The following is a 26,254-nucleotide window of genomic DNA, read 5'->3' on the forward strand; positions in this document are numbered from 1 at the left end:
GAAGGGAGATCACATTCCTCTATAGTCCTCATCTGTATTTAGGTTTTTCAGCATCTTGTTGGGATATCGTGCTTGAAGATTTTGAGATTGTATGACCACCTCAGTCTTTTCATGAACTTCTTTGCATCTTACATTGGGAGAGTAGTACATTTACATTGGAAGAGCATCTTGTTCGGATATCGTGCTAGTAGATTTTGAGATTGTATGACTACCTCAGTCATTTCATGAACTTACTTTGCGTCTTTTTGAGATATCGTGCTTGTAGATTTTGAGATTGTATGACCACCTCAGTCATTTCATGAACTTCTTTGCAGCTTATATTGGGAGAGCAGTATACTAGCACATGTGCCTTCATTCTTTGAACTTCTTAAGGCCATGTTTGGCTACCATGGAAAATTCTTCATTGAAATTGTAGTAAATTTGTTGGAAGAGATTGTGAATTTATTTATTATTTTTACCTAAAGTGGTTGTCTCGCTCATAGAAAATCCGGCAATTGCGCTCCCATTAGACGTAATCATGGTCCTGTTCATTCCATCACCGATGAAGGTGATGTTAGTCTTTTCAACGCCAACCATTACATTTTCAATGTTGATGACAGCTTTAATGTAGATAGTAATCATCTCCGGGCTAAATATGGGACCCGCAACAACGGCTTCAGAAACTGTAGTGTAGTTTCCAAAGCCATCTTTAGCTACCAACATACTGAAATTGGTAGTAAATGAAGAACACGTTTGTAGAGTAGAAAAGACCATCTTACCCAGAGTCTACTTGATCCAGTATGTGTGATGTATATGCCATTCCGACGTGATCTATTAATCTACTAATAAGTCGTTTTATGGTAGTTCCATCTATCACTTTATTGTGAAAGACCAGATCGGATCGTTCCGCCATAAGTACCTCGATATTTTGTTGAGTAGGATTAAACAATAGGCTTGAGTCAGTGATTCAAATACCTCATTTCCTCGATCTTGATTCACGTATAAATTTCGGAATTAGGATACCGGTTGAACCATAGAGACCTGAATTCCCAAGGTATCACATAATTACTTAGCATAGGTACCTTATGAGTAGGCTTGGCAAAACCCCTGTATGGCTTCTTTTATTTCTCAATAAAAAGATATATGACCAACAGTGGTTCGAATGTATATAAAAAGGATTTTTTTATTACACTTCTTACTAGTAGATAGTGCCCATAGATCTCATGATAGGTACGCAGAGATTCAAATTGAACTTTGATGGGAACTTCTCTTGGGGCAATGACATGTTGATCTAGTCGATACCGGGGCCACAAAGGACTATCTAAATTGATTTGTTTCTGCCGATAAGCTCCAAGTGCATCATAGGAACTACAAAGATAGGGTTCTTTCTCTTTCGTATACTTATAGTTATTAATATAGTTATAAATCCCGTTCCGTTCCGGCCGGAATGGACGGGAATTCCGGTTCCAGGCCAGAATCCGGAACGGAATGGCCATATATTCCGTCCCGGACGGAATTCCGGGCGAAACAGGAGGAATTTGTTGTTTCGTCCGAACGAATGGATCTATTAAAAATAGTTTCAAGACCAAATCTAAAAGGATAAAAAGTCAACTTTCCAGTTCTAGTACAAAATGCGAAAAAATGGGTTAGGTCAAAATCCTAACTTCCAAACGATGGGTTATTTTTCTAATTTTAAAAATTCGTAAAATCTATCATGTCCAAACATTATTAAATCCCAAAAGTCAGGTAAAAAAAGTCTCATAATTTGGTCTCTAAAAATTTTTCATCTTGTCAGGCACTAGTCAACGCACTGGTCAACATGCCTTTTGGGACACATATTTTGGATTATTTATTAGTTTTTTATCCTTTTCTATTGATTTTTGATTTTTTGGAATTTTTCTCATATTTTTTAATATATTTTTTGTGTGACCGAAACCCCACCGAAATTTCGTTTCGGTGGCCAAAACTGAATGGCCACTGAAACGGAATTTACAACTATGGTTATTATTATACTTGTAAAATAATTCATTTTGATAGTTTCTGTGATTCCATGGATTATACCTTTTTGCACAAATGCCTTCATGATTTCTCCATCTTCTCTATTCTACAACATTTTTTTCATTTACCACAAATTTTAATATGGTGGTAGCTAAAGATGGCTCCAAAAACTATATTACAGTTTCAAAGACCCGAGCTGTAGCTAAACTATCTAGCCCGAGGAGGATTATTATCTATATTAAAGCCAGCATCTACATTGAAAATGTAGTTGCCGGTGATGAAAAGACTAACATTACCTTCATTTGTGATGTAATGAACAAGACTGTGATTACGTTGAATCGGAGCGCAATCGGAGGATTTTTTACGAGCGACACAGCCACTTTAAGTATAAAAAATTTCACCATCTCTTCTAAAAAATTTACTACAATTCCATGGAAGAAATTTTCACGGCAGTCAAACATGGCCTTAATAAGTTCAAAGAATGAAGGCACATATGCTAATTGTCCCAATTAAAAATAAGGCAAGTTATTCTAAAATCAGAGACAGATTTGAATGATGAGGCAGTTATTGGGAGGAGTAGCATGCTGAAACTAAAACACAATTTGCAAGTATACTGCTCTCCCAATGAACTTTCAAAAGCATACTTAATTTCATCGATTGTGGCAATATGTTTAGATTTCTTTCTTTTTCTTATCCCGAGATTTGTCCTTCTTTGATTATCGATGGCCATCTCTTCAATGGTGCTTCTTTGCTCTCTCGACATCTTTATACCAGTCTCACTTTCCTCATATCTATGTTGTAATATGTTTATATTTCTTTTCTTTTCCGTTTTCTTATCCCAAGATTTGTCCTTCTTTGATTATCAATGACCATCTCTTGAATGATGCTTCCCGGCATCTCTATACCCATTCTCACTTTGCTCATCTTTATGCTGTAATTTCTGAAAGTTTTATTGGCCCATACTTATATATGTAAACACACCAATCCTTGGAATTCACACTAAATGGGAAGTCCAACTTTAGAGCTTTTGGTTCCTCTGTTTGGATTGACAAACATGAAATAATTCCAAAGCTCCAAGTCTTCCAATTTGTACCAGCATATCTCTTTCTAGCATTAGCAAGTCAATGAGCTCTTCTATTTTTTCAAGGTTCTCCATCAAGAAACTAAAATGTGATGTTGCTTTCCTCAATGTTCTTTCCAAGAGGCTATCTAAGATCAGAATAAATATTAACCAATCTCCAAATAATCCTAAACTTAGATTAATGAGTTCACGACCTCTCTATAAAATTTGGAAGTGCCCAGTTACGGGATCTATCACCACATCACTATTCATCATGCTAGAAGAACACCGTTTACCATTTTCCAATTTACACCTCAAGCAAGGTACGCCAACAAGGTGGCAGAACTGTTAGCCAAGCCAAGGAAGAGGTTCAACATCAGCCTATAGTCGTGGGGAAACACATTCCTCTGTAGTCCTCATCTATATTTAGGTTTTCGGCATCTTGTTGGGATATCGTGCTTGTAGATTGAGATTTTATGACCACCTCAGTCATTTCATAAACTTCTTTACGGCTTTCATAAAAAGCCATATTTATTGTTCAAAAAGAAAAAATTAATAAAATTGTGCCTCAAGCAATTTGTAAGCAGATCTGTTTCCCTTTTCTGAGGGAACTTTAGGGGAAATGCAAGATATTCAAGTCTCTTTCAACCATGTCCTCCATGAGGCTAATTCAGAAGCAAACATTCATGCGAAGGAGGGCATCTCTAGCGCTGATAGTACCTTCATTAGCGCTTCCTTGATTTATCTCTTTTAGCCTGGGTCTTTGTGTTGCATTGCTTTCTAGCCTGCCTTTGCATTTTTCACTTTATTTTCAATAAATACTTACCATCATTAAAAAATTAATAAAAAAATACACCTCAAGCAAGAAGCCAAGGCATCAGTTACGATAAACCTGAGCATTTGGATTAGTGTATGTCAGCAACAACTAAAGGCCCTAATTAATCCATGACCATCACCTTCAACCACACAACTATTGAGAAAATCCATTAATCACTTTTTTCAGCTTCTGCAGACACTCAAGACAGAAACCAAGTGCCACTTACAGTCTTAAAGTCACCTCACCACCTAAAACTCAAGCAACAAGAGAAGGCTCAAACTATACAAACTACATCAACCTCTACATTTATTCTAGGATAGTGACTAACAATCTGAATCCACCACAACCACACTTTCATTTTAAACTCATAAATCTTCTGCAAGTGATTGGTTTCCAATTCAATAGACAGTGTCTTCTCGCCTAAGTAAATACAACAATTGCACATTGCGCATCAATGGGACTTGAAAGAAAGAATCAAATTCATCAATGACACTCAAAAGTGCCAAGACCTAAAACCAACAACCACACTTTCATCTTTAAACTAATCAATCCATAAGACAGCATTGAATAAAAGACTCAGATCAAATTCATCAACAACAATCAAAAGAGTAAAAACCCAACAAAAACAACCACACTTACATCTGAAATTCATAAATCCAAACGCTTTAGTTTTTAAGTTATATCCTAAAAATTGAGCTATTCAGGCATCATCAAAGTAGCTTTAAATTCAACAAAAAAAAAAAAGGTTCAAATTTAATTATCTACTACCAAAAAAAAACCAAATAAATAAGTAGGGCTAAAATCAACAAATGAACAATAACCAATGCCCGAAAAACAATCACTTCACACAGCATCGCTTACCTACCGTATCGTGCCAAAAGATTAGTTCGATGATAAGCGACAGTAAGATTATAAGGAAGAAAAGTAAAGCCGCGATCCGCCCCAGCAGGACGCCACTTCTTAACTTCGCTCGTCGTCGCCCGTTTCAGAGTGCAAACAAGAGAAATAAACATATTCCTATTCAACGAATCACCCACAAATCCTGCATTGTTCCAATATTTCACAAGGGGAGAGTACATAAAAAAAATCAAATTAACAATGTAGGGTTTTTAGGGTTTTACCAATGTTGGTGTGTTTGAATCGTTGGAGAAATCGAATGGGATCGAACGGTGGGAGATCGCAGGCTTTAGGCTGCCAACGCCAGTTGAGTAGATCGTGAGCGTTGGATTTGGAGATGCAATTCCAACCCTTGAAGATCTCTTTGCAGGTGTTGTCGTACCGAGATTTACGGTCAGGATCGTGGATCCACATCCCATCGGAATAGTTGCAGAGAGCATCACCAATGTTTGTTGCCCTGTTGGGAATTAGGGTTTTGGAGGATCTGAGAGCGGAATATACGAGGAAAAGGGAGGCGAAACAGAGGAGAGAGAGGCGAAACAAGGAGGAAAACTGTCTCTTTGCGTGGTCTCGCGCGGCCATGAATGTCTATCCTAAGTTCCTAACAAACATCCCCAGGCCGATTAATCTAACTACTATATATAAAGGCAAAATGATGGGTTAATGTGTTCCACTCTTTCCCAAAAATCCCATCTATATCCCAGCTATCTAATGCCTATTCTCTTTAATAATAAGTTATGATATTAACTACTTTCTTTAGGGTAAAATAGTAATCTACATACAAAAAGTACCGACACAGGGTACCTGTCTATGACAATTACGAACAAAAATACCAAGATGAGATAAAAACATATGACAACGACGAAACAACTACTTTATATTACTCATGCAGGACAATTGCAAAATATTGACGGATTCCGGGCACCTCAAGAGGAACAATTATTAATATTAAATAATATGAATAATTATTTAATATTATCCCGAAATTTCGGTCCTATACGAGAAAAATAGTCGATCATTGATTTAGTCAGATTTCAGGCGAAATCTGCGAAATCCATAAAAATCAATTTAAAAGATACTTTAGCTCGGTCAAAATTTCAGGATAATATTAAATAAGGGATAGATCCATATTTTTTTGGGATATTCCTTAAATTTCGGGAAGGGATTTTCGGAGGGGGGGAATGAAATTTCGATCGAAATTTTGGTTAAATTTCGGAACAAAATTTCGTTAAAAATTTCATACCATTTCGGGTTGACCGGATTTGGATTTCGGTCGAAATTTCAAACCATGCTTAAGGGCAATATTTTAAATTTCAACTTAAGTTTCGATCGTCTTGGAAATGTGGACGTTTCGGTTTCAGATGAAAATTTCGGTAAAAGGTAAAGTAATACTATTTTCCCTATTATATGAATAGATCCTAGGTAGTTGTTCCTTTTAATCAACTTCAATGTCAGATTGCCACTTCATTTTGCACTATTTGAATTGCTATTTGGGTCCCACGTGCAACGCACGTGCATTTTTCCTAGTTATTAAAAGAGACAGGACGAAATGAATTTGTGCAAAGGAAATGATATGAGCACTGCATTGTTTCGATATTTCCGCATAAGCTTATAAGCTTATTGTCTTTTAGTATTTAAAGGGCTTTGTCAAAGCTTTTTGGGAACCGAGAGTGGAAATGATAAGGCACGTAACACTGTCCCGAGTAAAAAAAAGTTGGAAAGGTAGGATCTATCTAATCTAATATTTATCTAATCTTTCTAATATAATAAAGAGGGAGCGGGGTTTACTCTTTAGTTGCTGAGGTGGCAGCGGGAGGAAAAAGAAATTTCGTTCCTTTTCTCTGGGATTTACACGTCAGCATTACTCTTTTATCATTAACCCATTCGGTAATATCTAACATCTATCTCTATGAGAAGGGTAAAATCGTAATCTACATACAAAAAGTACCGACACATGGTACTTGTCTATGACAATTACGGAAAAAACTACCAAGAAGAGGTCAAGACATATGACATTGACGACAAAGGTACTCTGTATTACTCATGCGGACACTTGCAAAATATTGACGGATTCCAAGCACTTGACGGGTTGATCAACCTATGAAAATCATTTAACGGGCACAACTGATTGATGTTGTGTTCCATCCCATGGACGGTTTGGATCAACCTATAACTCTCTATAGATCGGAGGGTTCGTATCAACCTATGAAAATTATTTTTGGAGCACAACCTCTGTAGGCAGTGGCCCATCTAATGGATGCTTTGGATCATCCTATGGTACGGGCCATACCATACATTTTAATAAAGTGAGGAGTGCGATCATCAAAATACGGTGAGCAGTGCCATTATAAAATATGATAGTGAGGACATTAGCACTCGCGGGGCGGGTTCAACCCGAATTTGGGTAGGGTCGGGTTAAGCTTTTTTCGCAAATCGGGTTGGGTTGAGGTGGGAAAAATCAACCCGAATTGGAAATCAGGTCGGGTAAAAAAATCTATAGGGTCATCTTAACCATCAACTATATAATTTGAAACCATCATTGTTACTTGGATGTTCCCACGCGAGTCGGGTTCAACCCGAATTTGGGTTTGGTCGGGTTAAGCTTTTTTGCAAATCGGATTGAGATGGGTTGGGAAAAATCACCCCGAATTGGAAATCGGGTCGGGCAAAAAAATATAGGGTGATCTTAGCCATCATATTTAGGAGGAGAGAAAAGGCAATGATTTTTTTAATTATTTGAAAATTCTTTCAGAATTACACTTCACTTTTTTTGGCTTTTTCAAACAAAGGCACCCATCCAACCCACATATTTTCAATCCTATCCCCTCCTTGATGCTTTTTAACAAAGGCACCCATTAAAGCCACATAATTTCGATCCTACCCCCTCCTTTATGCTTTTTTAATAAATAAATCTATAGGGTGATCTTTACCATCAGATTTAAGAGGAACAACATATTATGGAAACCTCTACAGATTGGAGGGCTGGATCAGCCTATGGAAATGATTTATTGGGCGCAACCTATTGATGTTGTGCTCCATCACATGAATGGTTTGGATCGATTTAAAAAAAAATAGTTCTCATCAAGAGCAATTGAAAGAAAAAATGAATTTGGTCATGTTTTGATGTAAATTTCATGATTTGAGAATGTTCTATAGTTCAAATTGAAGGAGATAATGGATCCACCTGTCCTACACTTCCAAAGGTATTAAAAGCAAAACATAAATGAAAAGCCTATAAAATGATATTTACATTCACAGATGCTAACAGAAAATTTTACATGAAAGAAATTCCACAAATAATAGATTATAAGTTAAAAAAAACGAAGAAACAAATAAGCAGTTCAATAAAATGTTTAAGAAAGAGGTTAACATGTAAAAAGCATATTGTGATGACGTCAGTATAAACATCCACCTCTTCTTTCTCTCTGCATTTCATGTCTGCTTGAAACTTTTGCAACTGAAATGAACGATCGTTATTACCCACATCATGCCAACAAAATACTGAAACATTGTACCATGGGACTAATATAATTATATTGTGACCAAAAGAAGTCATGCTTAATTGATGTGCAGTTCCTTGATCAAGGTATATAAACGAACCCAATAACAACAGAAATATAAAATATCCCCAATCTCGAGGGGGGTTTACTGTTCACTACTGAGGTGGCAGGAAAGCAAGGGCAAGGATTTTTTGAATTTTTTGAAAATTCTTTGAGAATTAGACGTCACTTTTTTTTACTTTTTCAAACAAAGGCACCCATCCAACCCACATATTTTCAATCCTACCGCCTCCTTTATGCTTTTTAACAAAGGCACCCATTAAAGCCACATAATGTCGATCCTACCCCCCTCCTTTATGCTTTTTTAATAAAAAAATCTATAAGGTGATCTTAACCATCATATTTAAGAGGAACAACATATTATGGAAACCTCTATAGATCGGAGGACTACGATCAGCCTATGGAAATGATTTTTGGGGCACAACCTATTGATGTTGTGCTCCATCATATGGACGGTTTCGATTGACCTATGCTGTGGTCTTGTCGGCCCGTGCATCGAACCGGGTTTTTACTAGTTCCTAATAATATGTAGGACCCAACTTTTTTCCCACATGGTTTGGATCATCGAAACCATGTGAGCCCCTCTGTACTTTTGGAAAAATAAATGCAGTATGTGCAAACAGTATATGATAATGATGTCTCAGGGGAAGTCTAGGCTCTCAGGGCTCAACTTGAGGAATGTCTGGTAAAACGGAAGAGTAAAGTTACATGATTTGGGTATATTACCTTCTATTCGAAGATAATTTAGTGTTTTTTTGCTTGATTTGGACTTTCTGTTTTTTTAAGATTTAGATGTTTTTTTTTATAATTGATAAGTAGCTCTTCGTCTTGCAATTGCAATGTTGAAGCATCCATTTTATTCGCACACTCTTGCCCTGTGTTTAGATTGCTGGAAAAAACAATTTTAAAAGAGAAAAAAGAAAGAAAGAAAGAGGGTAATGATATAATACCCTATTTTGATAAATGGCACAAACTCACTTTGTCTTTTCCCTTTTAATTGGCTGTTAGGGAATCGCGGGTTAATGAGATTTTATAAGTCCAGTATTTTTCAAAAAGTACAGTGATCGGAGGGTTAAGACAGTCTTATAGAATTGTTTTTTTTTGGAATACAGCCTCTTTTTACATTGTGACCCAACAAATGAACGATTTGAATCATGCTATGACATGGGCCCCACTACTCGTTTTGAAAAATCGAGGACTGCACAGATACTACATAAAATCTCAATAATAAAAGACAAGGTGAGTTTGTGTCAATGTCAAAACATGTAGTGCAAATATCATTAGCCTATAATTGTAATCAATTGAAAGGGATAATATCATAAACTGAAGGCCCTTCTAAGTGCTGCTAAGCTCTGATCAATTCGTCCACTGCATCATCAACCCAATGGATTTGGGTGTTGAGTTATTAAATAGATTTAGTTCAAGCCTTCATTTTTCAGGCCTTCCAAAGTAGAAGCTTTTAACAATATTTTTCCTTTCCAAACTTTACCAAAAAAAATTACTGCAATCCGAAAAGGTCTTTCTTTCTTCCCTTGCTTGAAATTTTTTGGCTCAACTAGAATTCCACATGAAATCAACGGCATCTAACAATTCTCGGTGAATACAAAAGGTTTTTCTTTTAATTTCTCGCCATTTAGTGACCCAATTCTAACATCCAATAATGTGTGTTTTTGTTGTTGAGTGTGAATAGTTGCCTGTCTACAGTTTTTTACTAGCATAACTGCATGAGTTATAACAAAGAACCCGAGGTGAAGACGAGAATATCCCCAAGAGCCTCTTGCCTCACATAGGAACATTATTGGATATTAGAATTCAGATGAATGCTCAGGTACACCAGGAGGTGATGAGGCTCCCCACCACCGGAGGATCGATCCGATCCGGATGGTGCAAAAGTATTCATAGAGCAGAGTCATGAAAAACTGTAGACAGGCAACCATGGTTTGAAATTTCAGTTTCGGCATTAATTTTGGACCCAGCCGAAACCGAAATTTCGGTCAAAATTCGGTACAAAGGGGGTGAAATGTTGGATTTCTGGGCTGAAATTTCAGGGTAATTTCAGCTGAAATTTTGTAAAGGAATTAAAAATTAATATTTTATCCGACGGTGTTGACTGAAATCCAAAATTTCAGATTTCGGTCGAAATTTCAAACCATGCAGCCAACTATTCATATTCAACAACAAAAATACACATGAGTGGATGTTATTGGTGTGATTTTTTGATCAACTTGAGATCCGAAGCACAAGAATAATGATATAGCCATCGTTCATATGGCGAAACACTCCAATCCATCGCCAATAATTCATCACTTTAAAGACATTAAGAACATACTAAATACAATACATTAGAGCTAACAACCTCAGATAAATCTAATGGCTGAATGTCAATCGTCTTAACAAACGAAAGTGACGACAGATATCCTCACAAAATACATTAGACGCAGATAAGGTCCTGACCATTGTTTTAGGCTAATGCTGTTCACGGGATTGCAGAATTTAATTTCAAGAACATGTCAACAATTCCAAGAAACTCCGAGTAAAAAAAAAAAGGCATAGCAATTCACTTGCATGATAGCTGGGAAAGTGAAGTCACCAAAACCAGCTCCTTCCTGTGGACTGAACCAGAGAGAGAGAGAGAGGAATACCTACCTGTTAAAGCTGGATGCACTAATTGGCTTTAGGAGCCGGGGAGCTACTGCTGTGGCTGTTGCTACTGCTTCTTCCTCTCACAGGCCTGCACAACTTACAACAATTGATCACCAGAGTCTAGAGAAACCAACAGAGTAGACTGCTCAAATTTCGTAAAAGCATGGGTGATTTTGTTTGTCTTTTTATCAATCCTTTCAGCGAAATTCGAGACAGTGAAACAGTAACTCTGCTGCTATTAATTTGCATTTTTTTTTGAAGCAACCCCTAAAAGAAAACAAGGGGCTGTTCACTATATTGACAGAAATACTTGGATAAGTTGTTCCCGGGATCGGCCATCCTACTTGGAAAAAAAATATCTTAATATTATCTTGTACTTTGTTCACCAATTTTGTTATGGTAATATTTTATCCAATGACAAATGTCAACGTGGACAGAGGATATCATGGTTCTGGACTCTTCTTTATTCTTTTATGTGAAGGTGTTAAAGATCGGTATCGCAGGATAAAATAAATTCCAGCTTGTTATCCCCATGGTCAGCAGCCCCACAGGAGCAATAAAAGAAAAAAGAAGAATCCAGAACAATGCTAGTCCCTAACCAAGTGACAAATCTCAATGAAACAATTAACTAATGTCCAAGGATCAACGCATCACTTCAAGGTTAAGGTTTATGTTGCTGAGGACAGAAATTGCCCAACCAGTATAGATATCTCAGTGATTATGAAAAAAAAAATACGAGAAAGAAAACCAGTAGAACACGATGCTACCTTCTTGGACTACGACTTCTCGAAATCTTCTTGACTCCCTGAAGCACAAGAAGAAAGTTTAGAACAGCAAACCAGTTCTCAGGATTTTCCATTTTTTCTTTCTATTTTTTGTTGTGTGTGTGTGTGTGTGTGAGAGAGAGAGAGAGAGAGAGAGAGAGAGTATGTAGTACACATTAGAACAGCAAACCAGTTCTCAGGATTTTCCATTTTTTCTTTCTATTTTTTGTTGTGTGTGTGTGTGTGTGTGTGTGTGTGTGTGAGAGAGAGAGAGAGAGAGAGAGAGAGAGAGAGAGAGAGAGAGAGAGAGAGAGAGAGAGAGAGAGAGAGTATGTAGTACATATTAGAATAAAAATAACCAGATATACCTTGCGAGGACTTGGGGATCCAGAATAGGATGAGTTGGATCTTCCACGCCTTTGAGGTGGTGCTCGGCCCCTGTTTATACATGAACAATACTGGAACAGTAAATAAACAGATGGAATAGAATTGCATGTGCACTTTACACAGCAGTATTGTCCTTCCGAACATAAGCAGGGCCAATTGAAATTGGCAACTTGAGCATCCCCTCAAAGTTCAAACTAACGAATAATTAAAAAACATACAACACGAACAGCATATGGACCAAAAAGTCAGCTAGTACTTAGTAAAGCAGTTCGACAAGTCATAAAATAATTTGACAAGTATTCATCGACTTTTACAGTCCTCTTGCATAACTTCAATCATTCTTAATTTCCGTTGCTGTGTGTAAATAAATAACAAGCATTACGTAGATTAAGAATATATAAGATAAAACGTCACCATTTCTCTTCACAAAAAATATGCATACTTAAAAGTTAAAATATATAAGATTATAATTAACACTGAAATAACAAAGCCATGACACAATTAACAAAGCAGCAGATGTTTGCTTTATTTAGCATTTACCTGCGAGGAGAGACTGATCTTGAACGTGAACGAGCAGGCCTGCGAACAGGAGAGCGGCTACGCCGGCGAGTGGGAGGTGACCTTCTAGGAGGGCTGCGAGCTCGTCTGGGAGGTGAGCTGGACAAAAGAACAGATACCTTGAGAAAAGAGTGCCCTTTGATACCAAGTGAAGACTGACAACTTAAATATCGGAGTCCCCATATTATTTTATGAAATGATCTAATAACCTTCTTACAGAGACTCCATTTCTCATTATAGTAGTAACAGTTCGACAAAGAAAACATAAATTGTGCATAAAACAAAGCGGAGCAGTCTAAGACACTAAAACATTCATAATTTCAATTATAAAATTCAAAGATGCTAATTCTTGTAACATCCCAAATTCCAAGTCAAAATAGTAAGGACTGGCTCCTTGGCTGTACAAAAACAAGTATTTTGTAGTATACTGCAGTAGCAAACCACCTACAGTTGTTTAGGAATTGCTCATAAATGTTTGACAATATGGAAACATACAGTTGCAATTTGCAAACCATCTACAGTTGTTTAGGAATTGTTCATGATTAATGAAGCACCAAAAGCACATTTACAACACCCTTTAATATTTTTGACAAACAAAGTTAAGAATTGGACCCTCCAAACTTTTGGTACCAAAATAATCATTTGCACACTTCAATCTCTTTTGCAAAATTAATGTGTGGAACATAGAACAGATTTCCATAGTAACAGAATGCTTGAGGCCATATTTGATCATACAAAAAAGAAATGATTCTCCCTTCATTCAGTAAAAAATGATATCATTTTTGAAATGATTCTCCCTTCATTCCGTAAAAAATGATATTATTTTTGTAAGAAGAACGATTTTTTTGTTGAAAATTCTGAAACTAGTAAGATTGCCATCATTTCTTAAAAGAGAAAGTCAACATATTGGCACAATACTAGCCTTGCTCATAACTTGCTTAAAGTCTAAGCACAACAGAAAATGAATACCGCACAAATCAATATCAAGAAAAAATGGATTGAATGAGAACAGCTTACCGCCGCCTTGGTGGAATTGGGGAACGCTTGCGGATTGGACTGCCACGCACCCTTCGAGGAGAAGCCCTATCAAGGAAAGGATTAATCAGATGGTGTCAAAATAAACAATCCAGCAATATAAGCATAGAAATGACATGTAACAAACCGTGCTGGTGACCTATGCCTACGGTGAGCAGGGGATGGAGAACGCCTTCTAAGTGGAGATGCTGGCCTCCTCCGTGGTGGTGTTTCACCTCGACGAAAGGGACGGACAGGAGAGTCCACACGTCGCCGTTGTGGAGAATCTGGCCGACGACGAGGTGATTCACCTCTTCGATGAGCAACAGGAGATCGCCCTCGGGGTGGCGAAAGCTGTTTCCGTCGCGGGGAAGCTGATAAAATGATTTGAAAAACCATAAGTACAATATACAGAGTAAAACTAATTATCCAATATCCTAGCTGTAACCATTGTTTTAAATTTCGACCGAAGTGACCGAAATTTGAAAAAAAAAGAAAAAAATCGGTTTCGGTCCTGAAACTGAATTTTAAATATATGGCTGTAACTGGAATAAGGTCATACATTCTCGCCGCTGTGGTCCATCCTTTTCAATCTCAACATTTTCCTTTTGCGCAGCTTCTCTTTTAGGTGCAGCGGGAACTTCCTTTGGAGGCAGTACAGCTTTCAGGCGTTGCGGTAATGTGAACCTTACTCTGACAACATTTCCATCAACTTGAGCCTGCATCAGAAGATCAATTTGGACATTAAATTCTCAAAAATAGTGTGATTTCATTACAGATAATTAAAACACTGAAAGTAAATTAATGCTTACACCATCCATGTAAAGAAGAGCTTTTTCCGCATCAGGTCTCGTCTTAAATTCAACATATCCATATCCCCTTGGAAGATTGACCTGCAAGCATGAAATAAATTTCACATTATATATACGAGGACATTCTAAAGTCTTTTGCTATGCCGTTAGAAGAGTTAGAATTTGTAAACATACACTACGATCCATGGTCAGCTCCACATTGACAACTTCTCCAAAATTACCTGCAAGGTGGCAACATAAAAGTGTTAAATAAACAGGCCACATTAGTATAAATCATACTAACTTCTAGATTATGAAATAAATCAGGATTAATAATAATTAAATGATCTTTTTGAATCAAAGAATGCTCCTTGTTACCTAAAAGCTAGTTTTATTCTGCTGGACAATGTTTGTATTGTATCTTTCTTTTTCTGCATGACAGCGATGAAGTTTTGAATGCAGCAGACAACATGTCACCTAAAAGCTAGATTTATTATGCTACACAATGATTTTATTATGCCATTCAAAAAAATGATTTTATTATATCCTTTTTTCTGAGTGATAGCGATGAAGTTTTGAATGCAGCAGAATTTTAGTGCATCTTCTGAGTGATCGTGATGAAGTTTTGAATGCAGCAGAATAAAACTATCAAAAAATAAAATAAAATTTAGTCCTATTAAATAATGGAAATGCATCTGTTATAGTCCTATACTCCTATGTAAAGCTCCGCACAATCAACTCTTCTTGCCCAAGAATCTGCCATGTTGTTTACACTCCCTGGAATATGGCTAAAAGATAAAGATGATTCCAACTCTCTGCTTGGGTTTATTTTATTTTAATGGTGAAGTTTATTGATAAGGAGCAAAGGAAACACCTCAAACGAGGTGGTAAAGGGACACAAACAAAACATGTACAAAACCCCTCAATTTGGGAGGTGGCCAAACACCGCCAATACTCCCCTCTCCCCTTGCAGTATAGCGAGTTTGGCTACCGCTAACAGAGCAAAGAATGAGCTGGAATAAGATCCCATGCCCCTCAATGGAACAAGAGCCCTGCAAGAACTAGAACATGCCCTTAGTAATTGAGGGCACCACTTTGATAGCTTACACAGACCTTAACTGCCGCAAATCAAGTCTTATACGCCATAAATATGAGTAGTAGGGAGCAATGGAGTTTGCCACACAAATAGGCCAAGAAAAAACCCAAGTAACACCATTGTCTGCCCCACGAAAGAGCCTACCAATTCCAGCGTTAGCTGGGTTCCCTAAGCTTTGAATCACTGAAGTTAAGCTTAAAGAACCCAGGATGAGGAGAAGTCCATCTGGAGAATGGACAATCATAAGGGACTGCACTCAAACGGATTGCTTTCCAAGAGAAGAGGATAGTTGACTCAAAAATGCCTCTAAAATCAGGAAGCACCACCATAAAATGCACCAAAGAGAAAGCCTGTTGTTGAAGACCTGCGATGCATTCCTATATGCCTTTAAGATACTGCATTTCCTCTCCTTCCCGACCATCCACAAAACCACAAAGAAAGCCAGAATCAAAAATTTTCTCCCTTAAGTGGGTCAATGCATAAAAGAGATCAGTAATGTGTCTTGGCATAACCCAGAACACCTTAGAAAGACCGAAAATGAAGGCTCAAATATGCTTAACGTAACTGCAATCAAAAAAATAATAATAACGCACAGTCTCCTCCGTTACACCACATGTATTGCATCTGTTGATGATGACCAGATTTTCAACTATGGAGGGCATCAAACGATTCAAACGTAAGGAACATATCCAGGCAAGCACTCCAACAAAAGCCACGAACCCGATGAGAGGCAGAGGACTCCCACACCATCCAAGTAAGAGGGGCAGAAGGGGTGACTTACTTCCTATAAAGGATATGACTGAGAACTTCCCAACAGCACACCAAATCTAAACCTGCTAGTCCTCTCCTTGCCTCTCAATGAAAATTGAGTCCAACCTCACCATGAAGGATCTCACCAGAACCAGCTCTAGATCAAAGAAGTTTTGACTAAAAAAATTCCACAGTGCCTTACCCTCTAGAGAAACAAAGGACTCACAACACTAGCCTCTCGGGCAGAAGCAATTTTGAAGTGGCTAGCGAAGTTATCCTCGCAAAACCTATCAAGGATATTTTGATCCATGCTCCTTGCCACTGCCAACTATGAGGGATCTATATAGAAAGAGAGGTGTTGGGGAATAGAGGGAGGCATGGACTTGGAGAGGATCATAGTCACAATAATCTTGAAAATCCACCAAAGTATTCCATAAATTAAAGATGTTGAATCACACAAGGAGACAAATTTATACAACATAGCACTTGAATATAATGGGCAGTCTCATACCTCCATTTTAGCTCAGTAGTTGGTTTTAGGAACATGGGTGCCAACCAATGGAACAAAATAACTAAAAAACACGTGTAAGTCCTACGCTGGATTTTGATGGAGGTGAAGTGCAAGGATTAAAACAGGGCATGGAGAGGATCATACAGCAGTCTTGCACATCCACCAAGTACTCAGTAAATTAAAGATGCTGAATTACACAAGGACACAAGTTTACACAACATAACACTTAAATATAACGGCCAGTCCTGTATCTCCATTTTAGTTTCATCGTGTTGGTTTAGGAACAAGAGGTGTCAACCAATAAAACAAGATAACAAAACAAAAATTCTGAGTCCTACACTCTCAGTCTTTGGAGATTTTATTTGACACGAAATGAAAGGATTAAAAAGTGGATAAGAAGGTCGAAATCATTGTCCCTGCAATCAACAATAAGTCTCAAAAATCTGCAACCGAACCCATCATTCTCGAAAATCCTTCTCAAAATGTATAAAAATCCAAACCCATAACCATGGTACATTTAAAAGTTTTCTAAAACTGATTCAGAAGATTCACGAAACCAATATAACACAGGACAATGCAATGAAAATAATCTCTCGTCGAAGATTCACAAAGACAGATATAATAACAAATAGACGGTTAGATAAGAGTTGGGAATCTGAAACTGGGCTAGAAGAAATACTAATATATATGTAAATGCAGGCCAATAGACAACAAAAAAAGAAATAACTTACTGAATATTTCTTTTAGATGGCCCTCATTCACGTTTCTAGTAAGCTGTTCTATGTGAAGAACCACAGATTCAGGAACAGGAGAAGCTTTCCTGCAACAAATAAAAATTTTAAAAAAGTGAACAAAAAAAACATGTTAAATGATCAAGAAATTGCATTAAAATTTGAAAAAAAAATGGTGAATCTCCCACCTAGGGGGCGGGGAAGCTCGTTTAGTTGGCGGTGGCGGAGATCGACCTCGCCTTGAAGGTCCTGCAGGACTGATAAGATAAAAAAGGAAAATGAGTAAAGCCCTAATTTTGTTCTGACATCAAACCCTAATTTTGTTCGTTGTAAACTGACCTTCTTTTGGGAGGTGGAGGGCTTCGGCTCCGAGAACTAGCGCTTCCTGAAGGGGAAGAAGAGGAGGAATAGGATTTGGAGCGAGAACGAGAGCGAGATCGAGACCGAGAATCTGAACCAGAGGAAGACCGGGAGGGGGAAGACGAACCGGAACCGGATGGTGTAGCCGGTCGAGCTCGACCGGGTAGTTTCGCCATGGCGAGCGAAGATTGGGAGAAGAGGAGGAAGAAGGAGAAACCCTAGAGAAACCCTAGAAAAAGCGAGTTGAGATGTGGAAATTGATAGTAATATAAACCAAAATGAAGAGAGAGGGAGGAGCACGTGATCTGATTGGAGCACGTCACGTGCGTGGTGTAAATGGTCCGGATCTTGTCTAGACCCGGCAAAATGGGACCTACCTGCGGGTACACCCGGCCGCAGGGGTACAGGTACCAATTTCAATACCCGCACCCAACCCGTACCTGTGACCCGCAGGTGGGTCTGGGTCGGGCGTTGGTGCCCGCGGCCCAATGGTTACCCGCCATTCGGTTTTTAACTTTTTATTCTTAAGGCCTAAACACTAAACACTAAAAAATAGACTATGTGAGTGGGCCAACAAAACAAGTCAAAGCAATCAGACCATGTGATGGTATCTTTGATTGTACCAAAACAAACATTTGTTAGGGAAGTGATATTTACGCCTCTTCTGATTACTAGGGACACTTAGCGCCAGTGTATCAATGATTAAAAGGGATAGTGTACTTGACGTCAGAATAATCCAAGGGATTTGATTGCCACATACACTGGTGCCGGGTGTCCCTAGTGTCCCTGGTGATCAATAGGGGCGTAAATATCATTTCCCATTTGTTAAAGTAAATGAAAATTTGTATGATGAATGAGCGTATAAACATGTACTCATCATCCCATCCTTGATATTTGATCCAACAGTAGCTGACTTCTTAAGAAGCTGTTGTTGGATTAAATATCAAGGCTTTGTACATCCATCGTACCACCTTTATGTGTTCATACACCCATTCATCATATAATTTCTCTTCGTATATATATATATATATATATATATATATATATTATTTTTTTTCTTCTTTAAATTTGCCGGGTTACCCGTGGGTCTGTAACTGCCCGAGTGGGTTTCGGGTTCATGAAAGGCTACCCGTACCCGCGCCGGTATTTCTTACCCGTACCCACCGGATTACCTGTTTGCCAGGTCTAATCTTGTCCATCATTGGGCCCAGCAAGCAAGATGGATCTTTAGATAGATGAATAATCTAAACCGTTGGATTTAAAAGAGCTCGTTCTCCGTTTGGTTGTCGGAATTGTTTTGGTTCTTGGGATTTATGTGGAACAAAAAACTCCGTGGGAGTATCCCGGTAAAATAAAAATCCCATGTTTGGTTGACCGGACTATTGTGGGAAAAAAAATGCTTTGTTTGGTTGCTTGAACTGTTGGGAAGAAAACAAATTCTTCTACAAGCTTATTTTTGGTTCCTGGGAGTATTTTTTTTTTCCAGGGTAGGGTTTCATGCGGGGTTATGTTGGTTCCTGGAATTATTTTGGGCCCAGCAACCAAACGCTGTTGAAATTCCACAAAAGTCCCAAGAACCAAAAAATTCCGGCAACCAGAATTTTCTCGAGAATTTGACCGTTGATATTTGGAGGCTCTCATCTAGCGAAGAGGATATATCTAGGGTGTTGATTTTTTTCGCCCCACTTTTAATGTGATTTGACGTCAAAAGCGTTAAAGTCTGCCCACAATTCACGATAAAAGAGGGCGTATTATCCTAAGAGGGGCAAAAAGATCATCTCTCTATATCTATTTGGCATAATGGGACAATTTTCTTGTGCAATTTGGTGTGGCCCACTTTACCAACGGCCTCAATTACCACACAAAAGTTCCATTGCTGAGGGGAGCCCATTAGCAAGACTGAATTTCACTCAATATAGTGGTGAGGATGCGTGTGGGGGGAGGGGGGTTGAGACGCCCACGCCTCTCGCCGCATGTTTAGTATGACCATTGTCCAGGTGAAGTCCAAGAGGTGGTCATCAGGGCCTCGACAATTCCTTCAGAATATTTGGTTGTATAATCTTCGGGGACTTTACTAGTAGTTTACTAGCAAAGCTGGGCATTACAGGTGCAACATGGGTAGGGACGGATTGAGCTTTTGCTAAAAAATGAATTGGAATCAACCCGAACCCAACCCGATTTTAAGGTAAAAGCTCAAACCGAATTCCAAAAAATCGACTCAAGTTGCACCCCTATTGGGCATGACTGAAACCTTAGAATACTACTCAGCTACTAATTTATCTGTTAGTCACTCCAGTTTACCAGTAAAGTCGGGCGTTACATACTTCCATACATTTCATACTTTTAGCAGACAAAATGAAAGCTTTCGCATTACACCCATGACCCAAATTGCATATCAGAGAAGAGATCAATATAACTAAGCCTCCTTTATTACCACAACTTTATTTTCTTTTTCTCATTACATAACCCAGTTGAAGTTTAATGTCACTACTTGGACTTCTCAGACCAGTATTAATGGTGTTGTCCTCTAATGGGGCAGAGGAGAGACTAAGGGTGGCCCTTATTGTGGGCATTCTGGGGGAGGTGTCGGGTATCTTGAGTGATCGGAACAGTAATCATATTTCATATATTTATGCTTCACATGTGCATATGCTTTTCTTTGTCTAGTGTTTAGTCTGCTGAATTTTGGAGTGTTCCACCAATGGTTAGAGGACAAACATAGTCTATTGTTGGAATTGTCTGAAGGGCATCCTTCTATGTCGAAACCTTGAAAGTAGGCTTTGAATGGCGCTTGTGTCCAATTAATCTTGGCCTTGCCTCCATCACTGGCCCAATCTTCCCCGTTCCATAAGCTTGCAATTATTTGCATTGGTTGTGATGGATATTCAACTCCCATCTTTGTCTTGTTCATGAATACCCTTATAGGGATATTGTCCACAAAAAATCTGCAACCCCAAATCATAAAGTAGATTAAACTGGTTTATTCGTATGAGAACAGATTACCCAGGAAGTCACATTGTGGTCAAAAGGCAATTTTTGGGGTCCTACATGGGGGGCATAGCAGGGCATGTATGTAAAATTAAGATAGTTGATGTTGCAGAACAAAATTAGAGGACCCGTCTCGATCTCATCCCGAACGGATTACAAAAAATCAACGGTTTACCTTTCCTAGGCGGACCCGGAACCCTAGGCACCCCATGTTTGATGGGGTGGGCCCATTTTTTTACATCCATATATAGCATGGGCCAAGAATGCTGGTATATTCCCATGCCCTTGATTCAAGATATGTCATTGGCAGTCATGATTACAATTTTATTTATTTTTCTTTTCTACATATAAGGTCATAATGTTCCTTTTATGAGTAAAAACAATTCCACGGGTGGTGTTTTGGTCACAAATGGATGCTAAGACCATCGCAGAAGGCATTTCACGGAGAGGTTGTTGCATGAGAAAGCAGCCACATAGGCTCAGACTTTGTATCATTCATTTACTTCATATGGGGTGGCCGCTCTCATGCAACAGCCTGTCCGCGAAATGCCTTCTGCGATGGTCCTTAGCAAATCCCAGGTATTAATCTATCATAACATAGCAAATGTACCCTTATTTCATGACAAATAATATATGAGTTCAGTTTTTGTCACAATATATGTTTCAATAATTTTGAATTTCTCAACAAATTTACAAATAAAATACGAGGATATGATGAATTATTTGTCAATTTCCTGTTTAAGTCGTAAATTTTAGGTTCATTTGGTAAATTTGTATCTAGATCGAAAAGTGAGAAAAAATTTGAACAGTTTAGAATCTTTCAAAGTTTAAAACGGTCCATAAAAAATTCGACACGTTTTCAAGAACTCGCCAATTATTTGGAATTGAAGTTTGTAACAGTGATTATTTGCCAACTGTAGGCTGGTCGCCCAGGGGTGTAAACAGATATTTGAAAATTCGATTACCGTCCGCATCCGAATCCATTTAAAGCGAATATTATCCGGATCCGTTTCAAGCGGATATTATCCGAATCTGTTTATGAGCTATCCGGCTCTTAGCGGATGCGAATCTGGTAAATGGTATATCCGATCCGTTTAACATCCGAATCCGAGAAGTAAATCATTTTTATTTATTATTAATAATATCATTAATATCTACTTTTAGTAGTGGCACACTATCTTTTGTTTCTAAAAGAAAAGTGAATTTTCTTTTTAGAAAAAAAACAAAAACAAAAGGTGTTTTGGGTAGGAAATGAAGTAATATCTCATTTTAAGGACATTCTTGGGGTTTGACATGGCTTCTTTATGAAGCAACAAATGTGGGTTGTAGGATGAAGGAGACAAATGGATGATGGTGATTGAAAGAAGATGTCTTAGTTTCTAGAGAATTCTAAAGCAAAAAGGTCATAGTCATTGATGGTAAATGGACGGCTCAGATCAATTTTTCAACTTAGGGTTATATAAAAACCCAAAATGCAATTAAAAGATGAGACTTCTAAGGTTTGCAAGGAGAAGCAAGAGAGAGGAGAAAGGAGGAGGCTGAGACACCATCTTTGGCATTCCTTGGTGCCTCAAACCCCACCAAAATCCACCGCCACCCCTCTCCACCTTCTCATGGCCACCTCCATCACCACCAGTCACCTCCATCTCTAACCCAATCCTCATTTCTCTTCATCTTTCACAATCAACATTCCCACTTCTCCTGTTCAAAATATCCCAAACTCATTCCATCATATACATAAAAAAAAAAAAAAAAAAAAACCCAAAGACCGCTACCAACACCATCATCCATCCCCACCGCCTCTCTCTCTGCCTTTGTTTTAAAAGGAAGAAGAGGATCTCATATATTTTAGGGTTTGAGAGTTAATTTGTGAAGAGAAGGTAGATGACTGGTTTTAGGGTTGGAAAATTTATTCGAGGAGTAAGAAGGAGAAGAAAGATAAAGTGCTGCAATAAAATGTTCGAATTTACCGGATAAAAGGATACGGATAATATCTGAATTCGAACAATATCCGAAGGATACGAATTCAGTAATAAATATTAAATATCCGTCAAATTCGAATCCGAATTCGGATAGTGTATACTGTAATCGGATTCGGATATAGCCATATCCGATTCGAATTCGATCCGTTTACACCCCTTACTGGTCGGTATGTTAAAAAAATGTGGATTCTACCATTGATTGGGTATAGCCATGATAATTGCACCATTTAATTAATAATCTAGCCCCAAGATTCAATAAATAGATCATTTCTTGTTAATGTGGAATTGCAAATTCTGGCATGTACCTGTTCATTTACTAGCCAGCAATTGAAACTTTGAAACTTTAGAATTCTATGGTTGGTGCTATTTCATGGAAATGTCTTAACAATTGAAAACTTTGAAAGATTAGAATTCTATGGTTAGAATCCAACTGTGATTGTATAAGTGAATGTGCAGAGAGAGAGAGAGAGAGAGAGAGAGAGAGAGAGAGAGAGAGAGAGAGAGAGAGAGAGAGAGAGAGAGAGAGAGAGAGAGAGAGAGAGAGAGAGAGAGAGAGAGAGAGAGAGAGAGAGAGAGAGAGAGAGAGAGAGAGAGAGAGAGAGAGAGAGAGAGAGAGAGAGAGAGAGAGAGAGAGAGAGAGAGAGAGAGAGAGAGGTCTTGTTCTTACACTATTTGATATGGGTTCCAAAGGATTTTGTAAGTATGGAAACTTGATGTGGGATCAAACCAGAGATGGATCCTTTGCTCTCTATTTCCTTGACCATCTACAAAGACGTTTGTCTGCAGTGTGATGGGCTTCCCTTTCCTGTTACCCAAGAACTCAAAGTCCAGCTCATCCAGCCTATGAGTCTCCGACCTCAGCTGAATATAATTCCATAAAGGAGTCAAGATAAACCATCATCACTAGCTAACAAAGCGACCATTTGAGAGAAATTCAACCCTATAAATCGATCTACATCTATAATTCAAACTTATAATTCAACTTTGTGAATTATATAACGATAGTTATAGGAATAGCTTGGGCAAGTTCAAGAGAAAAGCTTTTCCAGTAGTATAGCTTCTACTAAAATTGCATGAGAAGGTAATTTGCAAGAGAAATAAGGAGATCTTACGTAGAAAGATGTAATAACTCCTGCAGAATCCTTATCAGGTATTTTCATATTCATATGAAAAAACCCTGAACCATAACTCAATTTGGACCCAAATCCAGCTCCTACAATTCACAAAAACATAACATGACAAATAGATAACGGATTTAGCATAGCTTTACAGGGTAATTTTGGCCGAAAATATTATAATTGATTATTGGACATTTTCTATCAGTTTCATGCACGTACGGACAATTATATCCTTTGTTCCATTTTTTAGCCGTTTAGCAGAGAAAACCAATGTGTACTATAAAAGGAATAAGCCCCTATAGTTCAGTTTAATTATAACCATTTAGTTTAAAACACCATATGGTTTTACCAAAAAAAAAAAACATACAACCTAGACAATAAAAAGATGAAAATGATAATGATGAAGGAGAATAACAAAAAATGAAATGACTAGTGAGAGGACTTGTCCATGGAAGGCTGAATTTCTCTTCTTTTGTCAAGGGAAAAGACATGGTATATAGAAAAGGGATTTGCTAGTGTCCATCGCAGATGGTTTTTCGTGGAAGGGCTGTTGCATGTGAGAGCAGCAACACAGGCTCACTTTTCAGTTGATTTTGTCATCATTCATGAGGTGGCTGCTCTCACATGCAACAGCCCTTCCGCGAAATGCCTTCTGCGATGGACACTAACAAATCCTATTAGAAAATTAGTCTCAGTTATAACCATTGACTTGGAAAAACAAGTGTCTCCCATGAATAATAAAGAATCGATCTACGGCACCAGAGGATCATAAAACTATTAACAGGAGGATCAGCCCTTGGCAGGCTGAAATTTCCCTTCCTTAGCCATGGGTCAAATGGTGTTTTGACAATTAGCAGTGAATTATAAATAATATTTCTTGCAACAATAATAATAGGGATTTGCTATAGGAAACATTATTTCACGGACCGGCTGTTGCATGAGAGAACAGCCAGATGAATCAAATGAATAAGACAAAATCCGAGCCTGTGTGGCTGCTCTCATATATATATATATATATATATATATGCAACAGCCGGTCCGCGAAATAATGGTCCCTAGCAAATCCCTTAATGATGATGATGATGATGATAATAATAATAATAATAGGAAAAGAAAACATATAGCAGGATGAACCAGATGATTTGTCCATGTAAAGCTGAATAACTCTTCCATAGTCAGAAGATGAGACATGGTTTCCTCCCCATTTGATGTCATAGTTCTGACCAAAACTAGGATCTTTCAATCTACTTGCAAGTGCCCCACTAACAGAAACAAATACAAGCAAAACCCATAAAGTAGAGGCCATTGGAAGAGACATGTATTGTTCATATATACTACTCAATATCAGTGCCCATTTATATACAATAGTTGTTGGATCGCGTCATGTTAACTAGCAAACGAGGAGAGTGTGAGCTAATTTCTCTACAACTCCTTCACGCAATTCTCATTCCCATTATATCCTCCTAACAAACCATATCATGTTACTGATCAAGCAATAAATAAAAAGGAAAACTCTTTTGTTATTTCTGATTTCTCTTCTATTTTCTACATGGGAAGGGAAACGGAGAGACAGGGCGGGGGGGAGGGGGAGGGACTTTGTGTCGTGTTTCTTTGCTATTATGGATTATTTGGGGCATGGTGGGGCCATGGCAAGATGATGGGCATGACATCACATTGCTAGGGTTTGGGCTTCAGGCTCAAACAACAAAAAGCCAAATGATAACGAAATTGTATGTAGGTAGGACCTATCATTAAGAGTATATATTAACAAGGGAAATGATATCAAAACTACAATGTTTTGATAAGATGCGCGAAGCATTTGAAGGGCTGTCAGAAGGATTTTACAGTTCTTAAAAAGCTCTTATAAGCACTTTAAATACTAAGCTACAAGATGCTTCGGGCATCTTATCAAACAGTTGGAGTGCTGAAATCATTTCCCATTAACAATTATCACTTTTTTGAAGAATATCTTCAAAATGCTCATCTGAATAGTAAACTCATAAATTTAAATTCTTGATTCTTAGCTTCTCCATGTTCATCTCATAAAAAGCATAGTTATAAAAGCACAAGCATTCTTGGCCATGCTATGCATGGGTGTAAAATAATGGGTCCACCCCATCAAACACGAGGTGTAAATGGTGTGCCCCACCATATGTATGGGCTTGGATGGAGATTAAGGGGCCCATCCCATCAAAACATGAGGTAAAATAGTAGGCCTTACCTTGACACATGAGTTTAAGAGGAGCTAGT

At 38.1% G+C, this 26,254-nt stretch overlaps 3 protein-coding genes across 4 annotated transcripts in view; all 3 read right to left on the reverse strand.

Annotated features, from left to right (window-relative positions):
- The window catches only part of TBL13 (TRICHOME BIREFRINGENCE-LIKE 13), a 46,911-nt gene extending 41,538 nt beyond the window's left edge, over positions 1-5,373 (reverse strand). For both annotated transcript variants that reach the window (XM_077377823.1, XM_077377822.1), the window contains exons 1-2: positions 4,976-5,373; positions 4,716-4,896 (exon numbers count right to left, since the gene is read on the reverse strand). In XM_077377823.1, coding sequence (XP_077233938.1) covers positions 4,716-4,896; positions 4,976-5,333 — 539 coding nt within the window. In that variant the 5' untranslated portion in view covers positions 5,334-5,373. The remainder of the gene's footprint in view (positions 1-4,715; positions 4,897-4,975) is intronic.
- A 5,223-nt stretch (positions 5,374-10,596) lies between these two features.
- SR45 (arginine/serine-rich 45) lies at positions 10,597-18,164 on the reverse strand. Its single transcript, XM_077377825.1, has 12 exons — positions 17,896-18,164; positions 17,745-17,813; positions 17,557-17,645; positions 14,664-14,710; positions 14,490-14,570; positions 14,240-14,396; positions 13,826-14,051; positions 13,681-13,746; positions 12,646-12,762; positions 12,087-12,156; positions 11,722-11,759; positions 10,597-11,042 (listed from the first exon to the last, which is right to left on the reverse strand). The coding sequence occupies exons 1-12, from the start codon at positions 18,090-18,092 to the stop codon at positions 10,976-10,978; spliced, it is 1,224 nt and encodes a 407-aa protein (XP_077233940.1). The 5' UTR covers positions 18,093-18,164; the 3' UTR covers positions 10,597-10,975.
- Positions 18,165-20,323: 2,159 nt separating this feature from the next.
- LOC143876149 (xyloglucan endotransglucosylase/hydrolase protein 3-like) lies at positions 20,324-25,346 on the reverse strand. The gene is made up of 4 exons (XM_077377826.1): positions 25,139-25,346; positions 23,999-24,099; positions 23,554-23,747; positions 20,324-20,861 (listed from the first exon to the last, which is right to left on the reverse strand). Exons 1-4 carry the CDS (start codon positions 25,320-25,322, stop codon positions 20,477-20,479), a joined length of 864 nt encoding a protein of 287 aa, XP_077233941.1. The 5' UTR covers positions 25,323-25,346; the 3' UTR covers positions 20,324-20,476.
- Between the last annotated feature and the right edge of the window lie 908 nt (positions 25,347-26,254).

Source organism: Tasmannia lanceolata, unplaced genomic scaffold (assembly GCF_043159265.1).
Source record: "Tasmannia lanceolata isolate RefF3 unplaced genomic scaffold, GAP_Taslan_0.1 ptg000004l, whole genome shotgun sequence".
In the NCBI taxonomy this organism is placed as follows: Eukaryota; Viridiplantae; Streptophyta; class Magnoliopsida; order Canellales; family Winteraceae; genus Tasmannia; species Tasmannia lanceolata.